The sequence below is a fragment of the Cnephaeus nilssonii genome, assembly GCF_951640355.1.
Source record: "Cnephaeus nilssonii genome assembly, chromosome: 5".
In the NCBI taxonomy this organism is placed as follows: Eukaryota; Metazoa; Chordata; class Mammalia; order Chiroptera; family Vespertilionidae; genus Cnephaeus; species Cnephaeus nilssonii.
In genome coordinates, this window is record NC_137076.1 from 8,073,513 (window position 1) to 8,095,800 (window position 22,288).

The 22,288-nt window shown below is 52.1% G+C and overlaps 1 protein-coding gene across 1 annotated transcript; it reads right to left on the reverse strand.

Moving 5' to 3' along the window:
* Positions 1 to 425: 425 nt before the first annotated feature.
* Positions 426 to 6,427, reverse strand: LOC307100314 (rho guanine nucleotide exchange factor 18-like; the record flags this gene model as incomplete). The annotated part of the gene is made up of 10 exons (XM_079772700.1): positions 426 to 493; positions 610 to 751; positions 855 to 960; positions 1,971 to 2,048; positions 2,821 to 2,865; positions 3,194 to 3,251; positions 3,927 to 4,041; positions 4,851 to 5,001; positions 5,921 to 6,180; positions 6,344 to 6,427. 10 exons carry the CDS (start codon positions 6,425 to 6,427, stop codon positions 426 to 428), a joined length of 1,107 nt encoding a protein of 368 aa, XP_079628826.1.
* Positions 6,428 to 22,288: the final 15,861 nt, after the last annotated feature.

Genomic DNA, 22,288 nt, shown 5'->3' on the forward strand with positions numbered 1-22,288 from the left:
ATTCATAGGTTGCAGTCCTCGTCCCCCCAGTATCTCAGAAGGTGGCCTCATTTGGAAATAGGGTCATTGCTGACGTCGTAGGTTCAGATGAGGTCACGCTGGAGGAGGACGGGCCCCTAAAGCAATGTGGCTGACTAGTGTCCTTGTAAGAAAGGGGACATTGGGAGACAGACACGCACGCAGGGAAGACACGGTGTGAGGCCTGCCGTTCGGCAGCCACCGGCCAGGGAGCGGCCAGACAGGCGGCGAGAGACCGGGCTGTCCGTCCCCGGGGCCCGCGGAAGGAGCTGCGAGAAAACAGGCCACACGGAGGACTTCGTGGTGCAGCCCTCGCCAGCCAATTCCCTGCCCGAGTCCACATTTCGCAAGAGGATTTTTACAACGACAAAAGTGAAACTTGAGAGGGAATTTTGGGGGGCCCCTCGCTAACCAAATGGTCCCTGCCCGTGGGGACCGATGCTGGTGCTGTCCAGGGAGCCACGGTCAGCCCACCCTTGGCAAGGGCGAAATGGGACAAGAGTGCAAAGAGCGAGGGCGGCCACAAGAGCGATTTAGAAAAGTAGAGAAAGTGGCTGCCATCCGGGGGGCCGGCGGGGCCCCCTGACTTACTGGGGCTGAGCGCTGGTGTGCTGCACAGGGGGCAGCCGGCGTGGCCGGAGAAGGCTCCTCGTGACAGCGGGTGGCCATCGACACGTTCCCTTCTCTCTCGAGCATCCTGATCCTTGTCCTTTAGCGGGATCGGGCTTTTCCCCTGTGGGGGACAGAGGTGAGACTTAGAACCACAGGGCTGCAGGGCCAGGGGCACGCTGACATGCCGAGGCAGGCAGAGGGGGCCCCGTGCCCTACCCCCTGACCTTGTCCTTGTGCCTGGTGACTCGACTGCGGAGGGAGCTGAGTCTGCACTTCACCCTGGTCGTGCCCCTGTCACTCCTCTCGATGTTGCTGGCTCCGTCTTCGCTCCTGAGGGGTGGGAAGATGGATGGGGGGTGTTGAGGGGGCGGGCAGCAGGGTCAGAGGGCCATTCCGAGCCAGTCCTGCACGTCGCTCCTGGAACCGCCCTGCATCCACCTCGCTGTGGCCTCCTCCTCCTGATTCACCTCTTCTGTGGTCCCCACCTCTCTCCCTCCTTCTCTCACTCATTTGTTCACTCATCAGACGTTTGAGGCTGTTTGCAAAGTTCCAGGAGCCACAGGGATTGGGTTTGCAGGGGGGCAAGCGGCATGGTCTCAAGCTTGAGGTCCCTTGATGGGCCTGGGCTGGAAATCGTGGCTCTGCCATCCCTGCCTCCTCCCTCTGATTCCCCCCTCCCCCACCTCCAGATCTAATGAGCCTATAAATCCTGCCCGTTCTTCCTGCGGGATTTCTCTCAAACCCAGCTCTCCTTCCCTCCCCGTATCACTGCCCTGGCTCACCTGATCACAGGCACATCTTTATTTAATAAATACTTGTTAGGTCAACAACAAACAAGCCCAGCTGGGCAGAATCTATCCCTGGCGGGGGTTCTGCACCTCCAGGCTGCACCCTGCCTGCCCAGCCATCTGCGCTCACCATCCTCAGTCACTAGGCAGCTGTGGCCTCAGCTTTGCAGAGGTGATCCGGCCCCTGCTGACTTCCTCCACTGTCCCTCCTCCCAGCCCCACCGTGACACTGGTCCCCAGTCCAGAAGGCACTGTTTTCTCTCCCCATCCTCAGCTCCGCGGACTGACGAACTCTACCCTTCCCTCAGAACCCAGTCCCAGCGGGCACCTCCTCCAGGAAGTCTTCCTCCCCCACCGCAGGTGCATGAGGGAGCCCCACCCTCACCCCTGCTGTTGCCCTTGGTGGTTCCAGCGAGAGGATGGGGACCCCAGCTCCTGCCCCGAGCCCAGGCCAGGCACCGAGGGCTGCCAGGACACGCTTGTGCAGACCCAGTGCTCGGCTCCCACCTGCCCCCCCGCCCCCCCTCCCCGCCAACAGCTCTGCCTACTTACTCAGACAGGAACTCAAACCAGGTGAGGTTTGAGGGGGCTTCTCGGGGGCTGACCGACAGCTGAGCCCTCTGCTGAGCCCTGCAGGACCAGAGGGAACAGACACCGGGTCAGCAGCCCCTCCCCCACCCAGTGGCCCTCTTCCCCCGGGTTTCTGTGGTTAGGTGTGCGCCCGCTGCCCGCTGCCCGCTGCCATGGCCCGAGAGCCCACCCTTCCTCCCATGTGGGCTTGCATGTATGGTCACTGGGGCATGTGTTCCCACAGAAGGCAGGGCCACGCCGGGTGGAACAGAATCAGCGAGCCGGGGAGCTTTTCTAACATCTGTTCCATCTGCAGAGGCTTCGTGGCCAGTGCGGCTCTCTCCTCCCTACATGGCCTTGCTCCCTTCCCCACCGGCCCCCCCTCCAACCAGCCCCCCTCCCACGGCCTCCCCTCCCACCGGCCCCCCTCCCACGGCCTCCCCTCCCACTGGCCCCCCCTCCCACCGGCCCCCCTCCCACAGCCTCCCCTCCCACTGGCCCCCCTCCCACGGCCTCCCCTCCCACCAGCCCCCCTCCCACGGCCTCCCCTCCCACCGGCCCCCCCTCCCCACGGCCTCCCCTCCCACCTGTCCTGTCCCCATTTCTCCCTGTCTTCTCTATAGCCTGTTTCCCACACCTGTTGACTCTCACACCTGTCCTCTTATACCTGTCGCTCCACATCTGTCCTCCACACCTGTGTTCCCACACTTCTCCACAACCACCTACTACATCTGTCCTTTCCCACACTTGTCCCCCATACCCGTCTAGTCCCCTGTCTGCCCCACTCCTGTCCTCCCACCCCCGTTCCCTCGCCTGTCTCCCCTCCACTTACCCGTGGAACTGTCGAAGTTCTTGCAGTACCTGCTGCACCATCAGCCTGGGCGGGAATAAGAGAGCCCACAGTCGTCCCAGATTACAGACCAGTTCCCCGAGGTGAGGGGCATGGCCTCACCTGCCTTGGGTCCTGAAGCAGACCCTACCCAGGAGCCCCGGCCCCCTCCTGAGGCCTGTCGGAACCTCTCTGAGGGGCCTGTCCCTCCCGGGGAGAAGGGTGGGGTGGGAGAGAAGATGAGGTCATGGGGACTGAGAGGGACCGTGGCTGCCGGGTCACTTGCTGCCCGCAGTGCTGACACCTGCACGCCTCCTCCCACAGCCGCCCCCCGGCTGTCCGCTGGGGCTCCTCCCCGCAGGGGGCAGACACTCACACGTGATCTGGTTCCACGTGGTCCTTTTCCAGACACTCCAGCACGGGTGGCTCCAGGCCTGGAAGTGACCCAACATCAGGAAGCACAGGTCTGAGGAGCTTCCCCCCACCCCGCCCTCCTGCGGAGTGACTGAGGAGCCCCGCCCTGCAGGGGGCGCCCTCTGACCCACCCCTGCAGACCTGGAGATGGCCCGAGGGGCCTTGCCACTCTCTGGAGGAGAGGCGGGAAGAGGCAAGAGAGCAGGGATGGAGGTGTCCCCAGCTTTTCACAAGAGCTTAGGATGTGCTAAGTGCTTTGCACGTGTGTGTGTGTGTGTGTGTGTGTGTGTGTGTGTGTGTGCCCCCAGTGGCCCTAAGGCGGTACACTGTCTCAGTTCATAGAGAGGCTGCAGGGCTGAGACGTCAGAAAGTGGCGGGTCTGGGTTTGGCCTGCAGGTCTGCCTGACACCAGAGACACAGCTCTCAGGACCCAGAGTCCGACAGGCAGGGGGGGCGACGAAAGAGACAGAGTCAGGAGGAGAAGGGAGGCGAGGCCATGGCGGTGGTGGGGCCACCTTGGCTCCAGGCCCCTGGGGGAGGGGCGGGGCAGATGCTGGAGGCTCCCCCCCTCTCTGGAACCCCTCCCCCAGGACCTCCACATCCTCGGGGCCCAGCTGGGACCCATCCAGCGCACCTTCTAGCCAAGCCCCACCGCCCTGCTCGGTGTGAGTGCGGGAACCCCCGGGCCTGGCTACCTTGGGCAGCTTGAGCGGGCACCTCCGAAGCCCGAGAGCTTTCCAGGGCGCTGATCTCGTCCAAGGTCACGGGAACCGACTGTGACCTCACTCTCTCCTCCAGGCTGGCACCTTCCTGCGGGGAACAAGCACCTCGCTAAGCCGGCGGTGCCGGCGGCTGCAGGAAGGCTCCCGATCAAGGTCTCCGCCCAGCCTCCAGCCCAGGCGTCCTCAAACTACGGCCCGCGGGCCACATGCGGGTGTTTTTGCCGTTTTGTTTTTTTACTTCAAAATAAGATATGTGCAGTGTGCATAGGAATTTGTTCATAGTTTTTTTTTTAACTATAGTCCGGCCCTCCAACGGTCTGAGGGACAGTGAACTGGCCCCCTGTTTAAAAAGTTTGAGGACCCCTGCAGGGCGCCCCCAGGCACAGGGCAGTGGGTCCCCCAGCAGCCAGATGCTGGAGCCGTACCCTCCCCAGAGATGCTGGGCAGGTCCCCTGCCCCGGGCTGGGCTGTGGGCCGGCCCTGACAGTGAGCTGCAGGTTCCAGGACCAGTCCGTCTGCAGGTCCGTCCGGAGCAAAGGGCCCAGGCTCTCGCCCAGCTGTGGGCTGGAGACCCGGGCTTAAGAAGAGGCCTCTGGGTTGCAGACTCCAAGCACAGACAGGGCTCCCTTCCCGCTGCAAGGCCGCCTGCCGAGGAGTCCCCTGCCCCCAGCTAATGGGCTGCACTTCCGGCCAAGGGTCCCCTGCTGTGGGCCCGCCTCAGGGAAGAATCCTCAGGCCTGGGCTGCAATCTCAGGCTCAGAGACTCCCCAGCCGTGGGCTCCAGCGCAGACCGCCCAGCCATGGCAGGTGGTCCTATGGGTGGGGCTCTCCTTCCCGCCCGCAGCGCGGCTCCTGGGCCCAGAGGTGTGACTGTCCCTGGCTGCAGGCTGCACCCACCTTGCCTGGGTGCTCCGCTGGGGCCCCGCCCCCGGAGAGACACTCTTTAGTCCAGGCCTGCGGACCCTCTCCAGGAAGGTTCAGAGAGAGGGTAGCCAGCGTCCGCGGGAGACAGGGCCCCTCATTCACAGCCGAGGAGTCCAGGCTGAACCTGGGGGGAGAAGGGAGGGATTCAGGGCGTCAGCAGGGCTTCTCCACCGGCTGCCGCTCAGCTCCAGCATCTGGGGGGTGGGGAGGACCTGCAGATGACACTTCTGGGCCATGGAGAGGGGTCCAGATCGCCCTGTATCAGAGGAGGAGCGGGGGTGGGGGGGTGGGGGGAGGAGCTGGGTTGGTGGATTTGCTGAAGCTACATGTGCATCACAGACCCCCCATTTTTACATGGACTGGCTTTCCATTTGGGGTGAGAGGGTTGGAGGGGTTGCGTGGGGGTGGCTAAAGCACCCGCCTCCACTCTTTAGGGCTGCCACTGTGGTGTGTGTGGAATCGAGCATTCATATGTGTCTTTTTAAAAAATATATATTTTTTATTGATTTCAGAGAGGAAGGGAGAGGGAGAGAGAGAGAGAGAAACATCAGTGATGAGAGAGAGTCATTGATCGGCTGCCTCCTGCACGCCCTCCACCTGGGATTGAGCCTGCAACCCGGGCATGTGCCCTTGACTGGAATCGAACCTGGGACTGTTCAGTCTGCAGGCCGATGCTCTATCCACTGAGCCAAACCAGCCAGGGCAATATGTGTCTTGATTCCAAGCGCATCTGTGGCTTTGTGCATGCATGTGCCACTGCCCTGCAAGTCGGACATGTAGGCCGATAGGTACGGGTCAGAGCCAGTGAATGCGCAAGCCTGTGCGGTGAACGTGGGCAGCGGTACACCGAGTGTGCGTGGGCAAGCGTGCACACCTGGGATCGCACCTGTCTGCAGTGTGTGTGTACAGTGTCGTTTGGGGCTTGCACACCCTCATGTTTTCCCGTGCACGTGGATTTGTGTCCTGGAAGGGGGCTGCCTCTGCCGGTGCGGACACCCCGGATCCTGGGAGGGGTCACGGAAGGCTCCGTGGCGGGGACCAACCTCTGCCAGCTGTCTGAGCAGCTGCGGGGCCTCGCCCAGCTGCATCGCCGAGGCCGGCCCTGGGGTCCTGCTGAGCTGGAGGAGGATGCACCGCTTCCTGCTGCTCCGCTAGGGGGGTCACTGTCCCCGGCCGCTCCAGTCTGGCTGTGGGCAGGGGCCTCAAGGCCCAGGTCCTGGAGATATTGGCTGCCCTGAAGGGCCCCCAAGTCCAGGCTGAGGTCCTCTGTGCTGTCCCCGAGCGGCCCAGGAATCGCATCCTCCTGCAGGTGGGGGGGGGGGGGGAGGGGAGAAGAGCACGTTGGCGGAAGGCAGCAGAGGCACCAAGACCCAGCCTGCCCATATCCCTGCTGTCCCACTTGAGCTCCGCGCCTTCTCCGGGTGGGTGGGCTGGGATGGAGGGCATCCCACAGGCCTCTGTCTCACCTGGGCCTTCAAGGCCTTATTCCCCCCAAAAGGGCTTCTGCCTCCCTCTGAGTTCCCGATGGACCCATTGTCTTCAGGGTCCATTGTCTTCAGTAGCCCGGCCCTGCCTGCTCACCCTGCTCACTTTAGGGCTCAGGGAAGATCAAGGCTGCAAATGCAAGCTGGCAAGCACCACCAGAGGAGTGCTGTCCTTACTGCAGGGCTGCTTGGGGCTCACGCTTCTCCTGGGCCCTAAGTCTCCCTACCCAGCTGGGACTAGGGTGAGGCAGGTGAGGCATCTGCCTGAGGCACAGAACTGAAGGGGGGACCCAGAACTCAGGAATCAAGATAATGTTTTAATGTATTTTTTAAAGCAACTCAAAAGCAATGCAAGGAGATTCAGGATGAACAAATTCTCAGCATTTACGGAATTACAGTCCTAGACCCTGCACCCTTCTCGCTCAGCTCCCCCATTTCTGCCCCCTCCTACCAGAGAGGACTCGGGAACATCTGAGCAGTCAGGCCTTCCACTGCCTTTTCCTCCCAACAGGTAGACGCCACAGCTCCTCCGCACAGTACGAAAGGCTCCAGGGTCAGCTGCCCCCTGCTTCTGGCCCCTCGTAGCCTCAGGTTCCCTCCCACCCAGGAGGCAGCAGCATGCCAGGCAGGGTTAGAGACCAGATTCGCAGATGTGTCTCTCACAGCAGCTCCACCAGGGGGCAGTATTTTCCGGATCAGGAGACAAAGCGGCAGGGAGGAGAAAGGACTAACCCAGAGCCGCGCAGTCCGTAAATAGCAGAGCTAGGCTCAAACTCAGGTCTGTCTGCACCCAAGCTCTATGTTCTTTCTTTACTCGATGCTTTCTGCTCCTTTCCCCTACTTCCTTTGCCCTTCTCTCTCTTCCTCCCAGTCATTCTGTTTGTCAATTTTTCCAGCCAGGACGCCTGCCTTTTCTTCTTCTTGGAGGCCCTTTTCTCCCAGCCCACTTAGAGTCAGCCTGGTGAACTCCTATTCATCCTTCAAAACCCAATTTTGGCATGCCCTCCAGGCTATTACCCCGACCCCTTGAGGTTAGGTAAGGTGTCCCTCTGTCCCTTTCCAGGCCTTTGTTAGGACTGTCTCCAGATAAGTTTTTGGTAGGTAACTGGGTGGGTGGGCCGCTCCTGCCTCAGGCATTATGTGATCTCAGGAAGCCCTTAATGGACTGTCCCAGTTGGTGGCCTGAAGGTGTCCCCCTGCATGAATTCTGCAAGAGGGCCCTAGGAGAGGGTTACTAGATAAAATACAGGACACCTGGTTAAATTTGAATTTTAGATAAACAACAAGTAAGTTTTTTAGTATAGGTCTATCCCAAATGTGGCAATGTTTGACATTTAAATCCAGCTGGATGTCCTGTCATTTTATTTGTGCAACTTTGGAACCCTACCCCAGGGCCATGTGGCACGGCCAGTCTTTTTACCAGGTGAGGGAGAAGGGAGGGATTCCGGCTAAGTCTTGGTGTGGGGACGTTTCCAGTTTGAAGTGGAAAAGTACCCGCTAACCGAAAGCCAGGCTCTTGGTCAGCTGAGGATCTTGGCTGGCAGGAGGCACGGCGGAGGCCACACGTGCCTTGGAATAAGGAGGGGAGAGTCATGCAGCCTGGCCTTTCCTCCTGACCTCACCCACTTGGAGCTCTCTACGTTCTGACCTCTCCCTTGTCATTCTTGGTATTATGGCAAAATATACATAAGAAAGTGTACCAGTTTCTACCATTTGTACGTGTACAGTTCAGGGGCATTAAGTGCATTCACATCATGTCACCACCATCCAGCTCCAGAGCTTGTCATCCTCCCAGATAGACACTCTGTCTCTGTCCCACTCTAACTCCCCTTCCCTCTCGCCCCCTCCCGACCCCTGGGGACCTGGACTCCACCGTCTCTGTGGAGGGGACTCCTCTAGGGACCTCCTAAAAGGGAAACCACATGATATTATCCTTTTGTGTCTGATTTATGTCCTTTGACCTGATGTTTTCAAGGTGTATCTGTATTCTAGCATGTGCCGGGATTCCATTCCTTTTTAAGGCCGAGTAACAGTCCGCCGTATGGGTGGACCACACAGTGTGGATGTAAACAGAGCACACTGTGCACATCCGTCATCTGCTGGGGGTACTTGGGCTGCCTCCACGCGTTGGCTGTTGTGGATAATGCGGCTTTGAACATGGGTGTGCCGCTAGGTGTGCGTCCCTGCTTTCAATATTTTGGGGTAGCTATTCAGAAGTGGAAGTGCATGGTAATTGCATTTTTGATTTTTCAAGGACCTGCCACACAGTTTTCCAGGCCTCCGTCCTCCCGGAATCTCTCCTTTGTGCCCAGGTCTGCTTCCCGCCCACCTCTCCGGCTGCTCCTTCTCTGCCTCCCCTGCTGCCCTCTGTCCTTGGCACACCCGGGCCCCTTCCTTAGTCTCTGTCAAAACGCCGGGCCCTCCTGGGACCCTGGCAGCGGCCTCCTTTCAGATCTCCAGTCCCATCCCTGGTGCCTGCACAGCCTCCAGCAACCTCCTTTCTCCTCGGCCACCGCCCCAAACGTCTCCTTGTGGTTCTGGTTTCCATCCTCCTATAAATATAAACACGTCAGGACAGCCTCTTGGCCTGGGCCGGGACCCTCTCCCTCTCTCGCATCTGGTGTCCCTCACAGGAGGCAGCAGTGGGCACCCGGCCAGAGCTGGGGGCGGCAGGCTGGGGGCACAGGATGCCCCGGTCCGTGCAGCAGGTACACTGCTAGAGGAACAGGCAGGGGCTTCACTAGGACCTACACCTTTCCTCCCACATCTCCTGGGTGAGGAAACGTGTGAGCTGGCCCGAGGGGGCCTGTCCAGGCCTCTGACTCATCATTGTAACTGGCTCAGGCTCTGCACTCTGGACCATGGAGAACCTTGGGGAACGGGCTCCCCGTTCAGACCCAGAGGCGAGATAGCCCCGGGACCCCCCCTCTGCAGACGGGCTTACTGCGAGCAGATTTAAATAGCACATCGATAAACATGTCTTTAACAAGGTAAGGAGTTGTTTACCTGCTTTTCTATTAGGGAACAGCAGCACACCAAAGCGACGTCATGCATATTGTTTCCCTTGTGCTATCTCACCGTGGCAAAAGGGACTTGGTTTTAAATAAAAAAGCAAATAAATACCAGGACGGATGGTTCTTGAATGGCAGCCTGGTTGAAAGGCCTTACTCAAGGTCTGCAGTCCTGTTATGGCTTTATTAGCCAGCTCAGTGTCCCCACGGCCAAGTTCCTATGGGCCTCAGTTTTCTCATCTCTAAAATGAAGGTAATGTTGCCTTCTAGTCCGATGGCTCTGCAGGTAACACTAGATGAGGTTTGCACATTGAACTGGCTAGTTCAATGCCAAGTTCCTATGGGCCTCAGTTTTCTCATCTCTAAAATGGACTGATGGCTCTGCAGGTAACATGAGGACTGATGGCTCTGCAGGTAACACGAGATGAGGTTTGCACATTGCAAGTGCTCGATTGATGGAAGCAGATATTCGGGTGGTTACTGTTTTTATATTCCAAGTTTCCTATTTCAGGAGTCAGGACCCTTTCTCTGGGCAAGTCACACAGTCCCTGGCTGCCTGGAGCGAACTGGGGGACATTGGGGATTAAATCCAGCAATTATAATATGTGATGTTCCAGGACGTGGGCTGGGGAAGATCTGAAGGGGGCCTCCTGACCCAGTCTGGAGGAACAGGAATTCTAGATTGGAATTTTACTTAGAAAAATCTCTTTTTAAAAAGTACAAAACCCAGGGTAATCATTGGTGTGAAGACCTACTAACTGCAACTTAGTTAAAAAAAAGTTAGATAACCTTTAGACAGCTTCCCTAGCCAAAACCAAACCAAAAAACCCCTAGTTCCAACCACATAAAATAGTCTCCACATGACATAAAAATTATTTCTTTAACTGACCATATTGGTCAAGTTTCATACATTTTATTTACTTACTTTTAAAAAAAAATTGACTTTTAGAGAGAGAGGAAGGGAGAGAGAGAGAGAGAGAGAAACATCAATGTGTGAGAGAGAAACATCAATTGGTTGCCTCCTGTGAGCCAGCAACCTGGGCATGTACCCTGACCAGGAATCCAACAGGCAACCCTTTGATGCAGGGCACAATGCCAACCAACTGAGCCACACCGGCCAGGACCAAGTTTCATATATCTTAAAATGATCTACATCTTATCAGTTCATAGAGTTTCAATAAAAAGTCCTACTAAATGTAAAATTGAATCAATCAATCAATCAATCAATCAATCAATCAATCGAGGCCAGCTTCCTAGAGGAAGTGACAGCCGGGAAGCCCTGAGGAATGAATAGGAGTTGGGTGGGCAGAGGCTACGGGTGAGGGCATTTCAGGCCACAAAACCCAGCACATCCGGAAGCCCACAGCCTGAGAGTTCACAGCACCTTCCGACAACTGGAAGGAGAGCTCCTGACGGCTGGAGGTGTGGAGGGAGGGGGATGGGGCTGGACCAGGAGGCCTGGTGGGCCGACGAAGGATTTAATCTTCAGGCTCCACACAGTGGTGGGAGGGAGGTGAGGGGTTGTGATTTGCCTTTGAAAAGATTATGCAAGATGCAGAGCCAAGATGGGCTTGGGAGGGGGGAGGGGTGTGTGTGTGGGGGAGGGTAGGGGGGGGCAAGACAGGAGCTGGTGGAGCAGTGAGGACACCTGTGCAGATCACCTGGGGGAGTGGTTATGGTGGCCTCTGCCAGGGGCCTGCAGAAGGAGGGAGAGATGTGGACAGAACTGAGGGCTGTGCAGGGCAGCACTCACAGGGCTGGGGCGGGGATGGGAAGGAGGGGCAGGGACAATGGCTTCCCTTGCCTCCAGCTATGGCGATTGAGTGCCAGCGGCTGAGACACAGGGGGAGGGGTTTATTTGGAGGTGTTGGGTGCAGAGCCTCCCTGCAATGCTGAGTGCTCACTGCTCCCCCAGGCACAGTTTCTCCCTCGCCATCTTGTTGGCCTGACTGTCTGCAGCCCACGGCTCCTACTCAAGAGGTCCAGAATCCTGGAAGGAGCCGTAACTCAATTTGCATCTCTGTCCTACTTTTGTTTATCCTGGATCATCCCTGACACTTGAGCCAATTAGTTCCCTGCTTGGCTCCAGTGTTCTCTTATATAAAACTAGAGGCCCGGTGCATGAATTCGTGCATGGGTGGGGTCCAGCCGGCCAGCCTGGATGGGGGCTGACTGGGGCCTGGCTGGTGGAGGGGAGGGAACACGGGAGGTTGGCCCGCTGGCCCTGCCCCCAATCAGGGTGGGGGAGGCTGATCAGGGGCCAGGCTGGCCAGGGGGAGGGGCTACAGGAGGTTTGGGGGGTCAATAGGGGCCGGTTGGCTGCCACAGTGTGCATCATAATGACTGGTCATTCCGGTCGTTCTGGTGTTCTGGTCGCTTGGCTTTTATATATATAGACTAGAGGCCCCATGCATGAAATTTGTGCATGGGTAGGGTCCCTAGTGGCTGCTGGCTGCCAGCTGGGGCCTCCCTTTCCCCGGCTGCCTGCTGCCACCGCCGGCTGGGGTGGGGCTGGCCAGGGGGAGGGGCCGCAGGTGGTTGGCCGGCCGGCCCCACCCCCTGGTGGAACTCCTGGTCGAGGGGACAATTTGCACATTAGGCTTTTATTATACAGGATGACAGAGGTGGCTACATAGAATGCCCTTCCTTAGAGTAGTGGGCAGTGTAAAATGCCACCCAGACCCCCTCCAGTGAGGACCTGCTGCCCCAGATGTTGCGGGGACTGTCAGCAGATGATTTCGGGTTGTCAGCCCCCTCTGGGAAATCACACCCTTTCCTGAGAAGCCCACAGGCTACAACTGACTGATGTGTGATTGTAAGAACTTGGCCATCTCAGCCTGGCTTCAGACCACTCCGCAGGTGGCTCTAGCTCAGAGCTCCCATGTGAGCTTTTTCTTCCCTTTACATCCATCCGTCTGTATACCCACTCACCCATCTAATCACCCTTCCATCCATCCATCCATCCATCCATCCATCCATCCATCCATCCATCAATAGTCTATCTGCCCTTCCTTCCTTCCTTCCTTCCTTCCTTCCTTCCTTCCTTCCTTCCCTCCCCCACTTCCTCCCATTCCCTCCCCCTCCATTCCTTCCTTCTTTCCTTCCTTCCTTTCATCCATCCATACATTGTCTATCCATCCATCCCTCTGCTTTTCCTTCCTTCCTTCCTTCTTTCCTTCCTTCCTTCCTTCCTTCCTTCCTTCCTTCCTTCCTTCCTTCCATCCATACATTGTCCATCCATCCATCCATCCATCCATCCATCCATCCATCCCTTTGTCCTTCCTTCCTTCCTTCCCCCACTTCATTCCCTCCCCTCCCCTCCATCCCTTCCTTCTTTCATTCCTTCCGTCCATCCATTTTCCTTCCTTCCTTCCTTCCTTCCTTCCTTCCTTCCTTCCTTCCTTCCTTCCTTCCTTCCATACATTGTTTATCTGTCTGTCCTTCATTCTTTCCTTCCTTCCCCCTTTCTTCTTTTCTTCCTTCCCTGCCCTCCCCCTCCCTCCCTTCCTTTTTTCCTTCCTTCCATCCATACATTGTCCATCCATCCATCCATCCATCCATCCATCCCTTTGTCCTTCCTTCCTTCCTTCCCCCACTTCATTCCCTCCCCTCCCCTCCATCCCTTCCTTCTTTCATTCCTTCCGTCCATCCATTTTCCTTCCTTCCTTCCTTCCTTCCTTCCTTCCTTCCTTCCTTCCTTCCTTCCTTCCTTCCTTCCTTCCTTCCTTCCATACATTGTTTATCTGTCTGTCCTTCATTCTTTCCTTCCTTCCCCCTTTCTTCTTTTCTTCCTTCCCTGCCCTCCCCCTCCCTCCCTTCCTTTTTTCCTTCCTTCCATCCATACATTGTCCATCTGTCCATCCACCCATTCATCTCTCTGCCCACCCTTCCTCCCTCCCACCCTTCCCTCTCCCTTCTTGTTCCAGAAATGATTCCAGTTTTCCCGTCTGTAGTATCCTACATAATAAAATGGTAATATGTAAATTACCATCACTCCGCTACGCCCACGATTGGGCCAGCAGGAGGCGCAGGGGGCGGGACTCAGGGTGGCCGGGGTAGCTGATTGGGCCAGAAGGACGCTGAGCTCGCGGCGCCTCTGGCGCCCCGAGCTCAGCGTCTGTACCATGGCTGCCGGAGGCTTTCGGAAGGCCTGGGGTGCCTGCGGACAGCCAGCCGGACAGGTCCCCCGCGATCAAAGGCCAAAGCGGGGGACCTGGCCGCCTGTCTGCTCCGGCGCAAGGCCTTTCGAAAGCCTCCGCAGCGCCGGAGGCTTTCGGAAGGCCTGGGGCACCGGCGGACAGCCCGCTGGTGCACCAGGTGCATGATTAAATCATGCACTGGGCCTCTAGTGGGATAATAACTAATTTGCCAAGTTATAATGAGGTCCCCTGAGATAGTGCACACAAAGTGCCTGGTGACATGCAGGTGCTAAATAAAGTGTACTTGCTGGTCCTGGTGCCTTCGCTTCTGCCTGCCTCAGCGTCAGACACCTGCCTGCTCGTCCCCCATGGTGGAGAAGAAGTCCAGGTGCTCAGGCCTCCAGGATCCACGGCTGCTGTTGGTGGTCAAGGCTGCAGCCCCAGGGTCAAAAGGCTGGACACATGGCTTGGACTCAGAGCCTGTGGAGAAAGGCAGGACAAGGAGTCAGGGCTGAGCTGGGAGGTGTGAGGAGCCCTGAATTCTGCATCTGCCATGGCTCTCCACAGGCCTCAGTTTCCTTATCTCTGAAATGGGATGGTGGTTTTGGGAGAGGAGGAGAGAAAATGGCAGCCCCAATAGGCAGTCGTGTCGTGTACCTCATCCCGGGGCCAGACTAGGAAAACAACTAAACCGGAGAACATCCACCTGGAATGAACAGATTAGTCACAGCTGAGGAGACACTTTATAAGGAAGGGCAGAGGACAGCCGGAGAAATGGCAGGAACGGGGATCTGGGCTGGAGAGGGACAGCCGGCCAGCAGGCCGAGAGGGCGAGGAGGAAGCTGCGTTGCACCAAAACCACGTCCCTTGGCGAGAGGGGAAAGGAAAAGCCGCAGGGCTGCTGGTGGCTGGGGAGTCCGTACCTAAGACCACGTCGCAAAAGGCTGCCCCGCCAAAGGTGGTCCGAAAGGCACCGGAGCAGCGAGATGCTGGGGAGAGAGAAATCCAGTTTCGTGGTTGTTTTGGTTTTGCTTTTATTCACTAAACCCAGAACACAGGACTTTTCGATTGAAAACACTCCCCGAGGCTTCAGCACAGGGAGAGAGGCAAAAGGCACAGCCTTGAGGTGCTGAGGAGAGGCTGAGAGGAAGCAGGGCAGGGAGACGTGGCCAGGAGGCCTGCATTGGGACGTTCTCAAGCTTCCAAACCTAAGTGGCCATTCCTCCCCAGAAGAGCTAGCCCCTCCCAGTAGCCTCAAGGCAGGGGACACAGCCGGCCACACCCTGCCTGCATTCTGAGCTTTACAGAGGAAACAGGCGCTGAATAGCCCCGAAGAGCCCTCAGTGACTGGATAGAAGAGGGGCCGAATGCCCTGCTATTCCAGGAACCAGACTGATAAAAACTCCGGGTTGCCAGCCAACCCCATTGGTCTCCATACAAGGATCTCAGACCAACTAAGGCCAGAGTAATATTTTGGGCCACTCATGGAGGAATAGCTCTGAGTCAGGAAAAAAACACGCACCTTACTCCCTGAAAGTGAAACAGCACCACCTTACCTGAAGCCCTGTCAGAAACAGACACTGAGTGACTGAGACTGGCAGCTGGCAGACCGGCAAAGAGGGCAGACTGGCCCCGCCTGCTTGCAGCAAGGCCTGGGGGACAGACATAAGCCTGGGACCAGTGGATCGGCTGGAGCTTCAACAGGGCACTGAAAGCCAAAAGACAGTGCCTGACAGCGGCCAGCACCTCAGTACCTCACAGGGAGCCCGGAATTAGCAGACAGAACAGAAGGGTGGGGTCCTAAGCAAGCTCCCATGGGGCATTACAACTCGGCTGAAGCAAATGACACTTCACTTTTTTATTTTTAAATTTTTATTGTTTAAAATTTTTTTTATTTTTCATTTTATCTGTTACTTTTTTTGCTCCTTTTTCTTCCTCATTTCTCTTTTCTTTCCTCCTGTTTTTCTCCTCCTATCCCCGTTTTAGTTTTTCTCTTTCCTTTCTTTTTCCCCCTTTTTAAAAATGGAAATTCTTTACCTGCTTTATTGATGTACTAGAAGCCCGGTGCACGAAATTCGTGCATGGCGGCGGGTTGTCCCTCAGCCCAGCCTGTACCCTCTCCAATCTGGGACTTCTGGAGGGCAGTCGGACATCCCTCTCACAATCCAGGACTGCTGGCTCCCAACTGCTTGCCTGCCTGCCTTCCTGATTGCCCCTAAAAGCTTCTGCCTGCCAGCCTGATCACCCCCTAACCACTCTGCTGCCAGCCTGGTTGATGCTTAACTGCTCCCCTGCCAGCCTGTTTGCCCCCAACTTCCCTCCTCTGCCAGCCTGGTCACCTCTAACTGCCCTCTCCTGCAGGGTTGATCACCTCCAACTGCCCTCCCTTGCAGGCTTGGTCCCTCTCAACTGCCCTCCCTTGCAGGCCGGGTGCCTCCCAACTGCCCTCTCCTGCTGGCCATCTTGTAGTGGCCATCTTGTGTCCACATGGGGGCAGGATCTTTGACCACATGGGGGCAGCTATATTGTGTGTTGCAGTGATGATCAATCTGTATAATACTCTTTTGTTAGATAGGATAGAGGCCTGGTGCACGGGTGGGGGCCAGCTGGTTTGCCCTGAAGGGCGTCCCGGATCAGGTGGGGGTTCCCTTGGGGTGTGGGGCGGCCTGAGCGAGGGGCCTGTGGTGGTTTGCAGGCCGGCCACGCCCCTGGCAACCCAAGAGGAGACCCTGGTATGTGGAATTTATTTTCCTTCTACAATTGAAACTTTGTAGCCTGGGGCAGCAGCCATTTCTGTGGCAGTTAATTCACCTTCTACAATTGAAACTTTGTAGCCTTAAGCTGGTGAGCCCGGCCAGGGTGTGCGGAAAGCTTTGCTTCCCCTGTTGCCGCCGGCAACCCTGGCCTGTTCTCTCAAGCTCCATTCTGCTGCCATTTGTTTGAATTTGTTTACCTTCTATAATTGAAACTTTGTAGCTTGAGTGGAGGCTTAGGCCTGCAACGGCTATGGAAAGCTTGGCTTGCTCTGTTACCTGGGAAACCTTGCTCTCTGTGGCTGTAGCCATCTTGAATTGGGGTTAATTTGCATACTTGCCCTGATTGGTTGGTGGGCGTGGCTTGGCTGGTGGGCGTGGCTTATGTAGCGGAGTGATGGTTAATTTGCATATTACCATTTTATTAGAGAGGATTAGTATTCTAGTCTCTGTTGGTTTACTCATATATCTAATTTCCTCTTCCCTGCTCCTGCTCAATTTCCCCTTCTCTTTCCTTTCTCTTCACAACTCAATTTTTTCCTTTATTCTCTCTTCTCTTGCTCTTTTCTTCTCCTAATTTTTAAAATTTGTTTCACTTCTTAAATATAGGCTTATCTACTCTCTCCTCTATTCTCCTTTTCAAAGAGAGAGAGAAAAAAAATAAAAAAATTATTTTTTTCTTCTTGTCTTCTCATTTCTTTTCTCCCTCCTCTATTCTAAACCATAGCCCTTGCCCTATTCATCCAATTCCTCAACCTTATTTTTTCTATTTAAGCTCTGCATCTACAGATTCTGACCCTTTTTTTCTGGGTGTTTTTTGTTTGTGCTTTTTGGTTTGTTTGTTTTGCTGTGTTCTCAACCCATAGTCTTTTTTTTTTTTCCTTGCTATCATTCTTGCTCTCTTTTCTATTTCCCAACTCTTTTCTCTGGTGGTCACTTTATTGGGGTTATAGGTGTCTTGTGTACATTTGTGTTCTGTTCCTTCTGTGTCGTGTCTTGTCGTATTGTATTTTGTGTTGTTTGGTCAGCGCCTCCACAACGGTTGGCATGATGTGGTAGGGAGCGAGCCACATAATCAGATACCCTGAGAGGAGACTCCATCCATGAATGGGAAAATAAGATTCAAGACCCAACTACATCAGGAGAACTCAAATATCTCAAGTAGGGGGCTGCCCTAGAACTCCCAGCCCAGGAGACCATTGGGTCACACAAAACTTCTACTACAAGCATGCCAAACTCATGGCCCGCAGGCTGCATGCGGCCCACAATGAATATTTTTGCAGCCCAGCCAATATAAGGGGATGTAAGAAACGTTTTAATAAAAATTTTGTTACTTAATTTTTACAATATCCTGTTATACATAATTATTAATAACGAGCTACAATGTTCACTAATGACTAATTACTATAATCATGTTGCATTCATTTCCCTTATGCACCTTATGCCCAGGCACACCATTTCTCTCCACTAATATTTAGCAGCGAATATTTTAGCAGCCAATTGCCACGTCATTAGTCTTGTACTGACTTGTTTGGTGTGCGCAACAGGAAATATTTTGCTTTCGGAGAACAAGAAAAATACGTTTATTTGCATTACGCTTATTAATTTGTGCAGTTATTCAGTATTTGGTAAGTTAATGTTCAAGAAAAATATGAGTTTTTATTAAAATGTTCTATTATTTTATGTTAACAATTAATCATTTATTTCAGCCCTTTTTATTCTGCATACCTCTATTGAAATAAACCTAAGTTTCTATGAAAATTTAAGTTTTTGTTTTTTTGTGGCCCACATAAACTTACACCTTGTTTATTTGGCCCGTGTTAGCCTTTGAGTTTGACATGCTTGGTCTCCAACATGAGACCAATTCAAAAAATCTGGGTGGCATAGCAGTGTGATCTAATACACAGAAAAAATTACAAAGGAACAGCAAAAATGGGGAGACAAAGAATCCCCACATGAAAGAAAAGAAGGAATCACCAGAAAAGGAAATAAATGAAATAGAGGCAAGCAATTTGTCAGAGAAAGAATTCAGAATAATGGTTATAAGGATGCTCAAACATCTGGGTAAGAGTCGCCATGTGTAAGAATTAAGAGGAAATGAAGAATGACATAGCTGCAATAAAGAACACAATGGAAGGTTTCAACAGTAGACTAGAAGAAGCTGAGGACTGAATCAACGAGTTAGAAGACAAGGTAAAAAAAACACCACTCAAGCAGAGCAGCAACTGGAAAAAAACACTAAAAAGCAGGAGGAAAATCTAAGAGAGCTCTGGGACAACATGAAACAAAACAACATCCCATAATAGGGGTTCCAGAAGGAGAGGAAGTAGAGCAAGGAATAGAAAACCTGTTTGAAGAAATAATGACAGAAAACCTCCCTGACTTTGGGAAGAAAAAAGTCACACAAGTCTGAGAAGCACACAGAGTCCCAAGCAAGATGAACCCAAAAAGACTGACACCAAGACACATTGTAATTAAATTGACAAATGTCAAATGATAAAGTAAGAATCTTAAATGCTGCCAGAGAGAGACAGAGATTTACCTACAAAGGATCTCTCATTAGACTATCAACTGATTTCTCAACAGAAACACATCAGGCCACAAGGGAATGGAATGAAGTACACAAAGTCATGCAAAGCAAGAGACTGAATCCAAGAATACTATACCCAGCAAGGATATCATTCAAAATTGAAGGTGAAATCAGGAGCTTCACAGATAAAAAAAAAAAAAGGCTATGGGAGTTTATTACCACCAAGCCAGCAATGCAAGAAATGCTAAAGGGACTGCTATAAAAAGAAGAAATAGAAAGGGAAGAAGGAACACAGGGGTAAAGAATAAAAACAGTGACAAACAAGTACCTATCAATAATAACCTTAAATGTAAATGGATTAAATGTTCCAATCAAAAAACATAGAGTTGCTGAATGGATAAGAAAACATGACCCATATATATACTGTCTACAAGAGACCCACTTCAGAACAAAGGATTCACACAGACTGAAAGTAAAGAGATGGAAAAATTTTTTTTTCCAGGCAAATGAAAAAAAAAAAAAAAAAAAAAGCTGGCGTAGCAATACTTATATCTGACAAAATTGACCTCAAAGTGAAGGCCATAACAAGAGATAAGGAGGGGCACTTCGTAATACTAAAGGGATAGATTCAACAAGAGAATATAACTCTGGTAAACATATATGCACCCAATACAGGAGCACCCAAATACATAAAAAAAAAATAAATAAAAATCTGGACGATATTAAGGGAGAGATTAACAGCAATACAATCCTCATAGTAGGGGACTTCAAAACCCCATTGACATCACTGGATAAATCTTCTAGTAAAAAAATCAGCAAAGAAACAGCAATCCTAAATGACTCACTAGATCAGATGGAACTAATTGACATCTTCAGAACTTTTCACCCCAAAGCTATGGAATATACATTCCTCTCAAGTGCACATGGGACATTTTCAAAGATAGACCACATATTGGGACATAGGCTAAGTCTGTACAAATTCAAGAAGATTAAAATCATATCAATCTTCTCAGATCACGATGACATACAATTAGAAATAAACTCCAATAAAAACAATAAAAAACACATGGAGGCTAAATAGCATGCTATTAAACAATGAATGGGTTACCAAAGAGATCAAAGCAGAAATAAAAAAACACCCTTGAAACAAATGACAATGAAAACACAACAATTCAAAATCTATGGGACACAGTGAAAGCAGTCCTGAGAAGGAACTACATAGCATTACAGGCCTACCTCAAAAAACAAGAAAAACTGGTAATAAGTTATCTAACCCTACAACTTAAAGAACTAGAAAGAGAGCAGCAAGAAAAGCCCAGAAAAGTACAAGGAAGGAAATAATAAAGACCAGACAGGAAATAAATGACATAGAGACCAAAAAAAAAAAAAAAAATTTATCCTTTGAAAGGATAAATAAGATTGTTGAACCTCTAGCCAGGCTCACCAGGAAACAAAGAGAGAGGACCCTGAAGGGAGTGGGCCTAAGCTGGCAGGCGGACATCCCCTGAGGGGTCCCAGTCTGTGAGAGGGCGCAGGCCGGGCTGAGGGATCCACCCCCCCATGCATGAATGTCATGCACCGGGCCTCTAGTATAAAATAAGATTCTAAGGCTAATGTCCCAGTCTATCTTTTTTGTGTGAGTACTCATTCATTTACTGTAGGGGCTTTTTATTTCTGTTTTTAAGATCTCTTCTTATATACACGATTTCATATTGTTAGTCTACTCAAAAAGAAAAAATATGGGAAATAATTATTTAAATTCCCCAAGTATTCATCCTAAAGGACTGGAGCTACAAAAGTGCCCTTGAATAGGCTGCAGAAATGGCAGCAGTGGGGTAGGTGGGGGGGGGGGGGGCATTTTCCTTGTAAAAAAAAAAATGGTACTTTTACTCTAAAGCTGTTAGAGGCCCAGGAGTTACTGCAGTCCTGGGAACAAACCCCAGGGCCTGCTATCTCCCCACATACACACCCACCCTTCTCCAGCCTCCTGAGAGTTGTCAAGGTCATATTATCTCTGTTATGCTTCTTAAAAATATAAGTATATTTTCCATTGGAAAAATAAGCCTATTTCTAAAAGTAAGGGGGAAAAAAGGTTTTTCCTGTATTTGCATAAGAAGCAAAGATTTTATATATATACTAGAGGCCCAGCGTGCGAAATCGTGCAAGGTGCCCCGCCTCCCGCCACACAACAAGAGGTGCCCTGCCCCACCGCGCGGCAAGAGCCACTGCTTGTGGGTGGCGGGGAGGGACCGAGAGGTGCTCCATGCACCTCCTGGTGACCGGTCGTTTGGTCGTTACAGCGTTATGGCCACTGGCCTTTTATAATATAGATTATTAAAATAATTATGTTATGTTAATAAAAAACTTAATTACTTTAAATAAATTACTTAATACTGTTTAATAATAATAATAATATATAATATATTTGACTACCTTCCCAGGATTTAAATTTTATAATTTAATTTCTCTCCTCATAAAGAAAATTTTATACTTAAGGTATATGGAAAACTCTGCCAAATAAGAAAATAATAATTATATTCTATTTATATATGCATATTAAATAAATTCTAATATACTTTCATTTATAACTAATTGTTATCAGTTATAATATTGTAGAATATTATATTTTGTAGAAAGGACAAGATTCCATGTCATTTACATGACTCTATAAAGTATCTAAATTTATAGAAATACTAACAGAAAAAATCAAAAGAAACAACAATTTTATTATAAAACTAAATAAAAAGAAAATGATTATATAGTTTTTGTAACTTTTACTGAAAGTATTATTAATTCTTAGACTTTTTGTTTGTCAGATATAAGAAAGCATTTTAAAGCAATTTGGTAAATTAAATGTTTCTCTCAGCAGGCAGTCTGGCCTGCGGGAATCTGACCAATGCTACTGTGCCTCCCATCCCTCCGTGTAAGCAAAATAAGCGGTGGGACCCCTCTGCTGAGGCATTCCATTGGGAAGTTTGTCGAGGAAATCATGCCCGTTTGACGGTCCTAGGGGACCAACAGGTTACAGATTGGAGCCCACATGGTCATCTGCAAGCCAAGCACACTGACATTCTGGTACACCGTGTGTCTAATGCTAGTTACATCGGTTATGCAGGCATGCCTGAGGTTTGGACTGAAGGAGGGACGCGTTCCCCACGGAGAACTAGGCTTGCCAGTTCAGGAAACTTTATGGAGATTAGGCCATGTTTTCAGCCCTTTGAAATTGTGGCACAGTGACTGTCAGAACCCCTCTGGCCACTATAGTATGACTTTTACTCATAATCTTACTGACAATAGCCTGATTTGCACCACTCACCCCTTTGTCTTTGTTATGGGCCCCAATCTACTAATAAGCCATAGTTCATCTTTTCTAGTTCAGGTTGGAGAAGGAGCTTATTTTGCACCTGTACTACTACCCAGAATATTACCTCATTCAACATCAGCACTATTATGGTACTTAGAAGACAAGCAGAAATCCTGATACCTGTTAATCT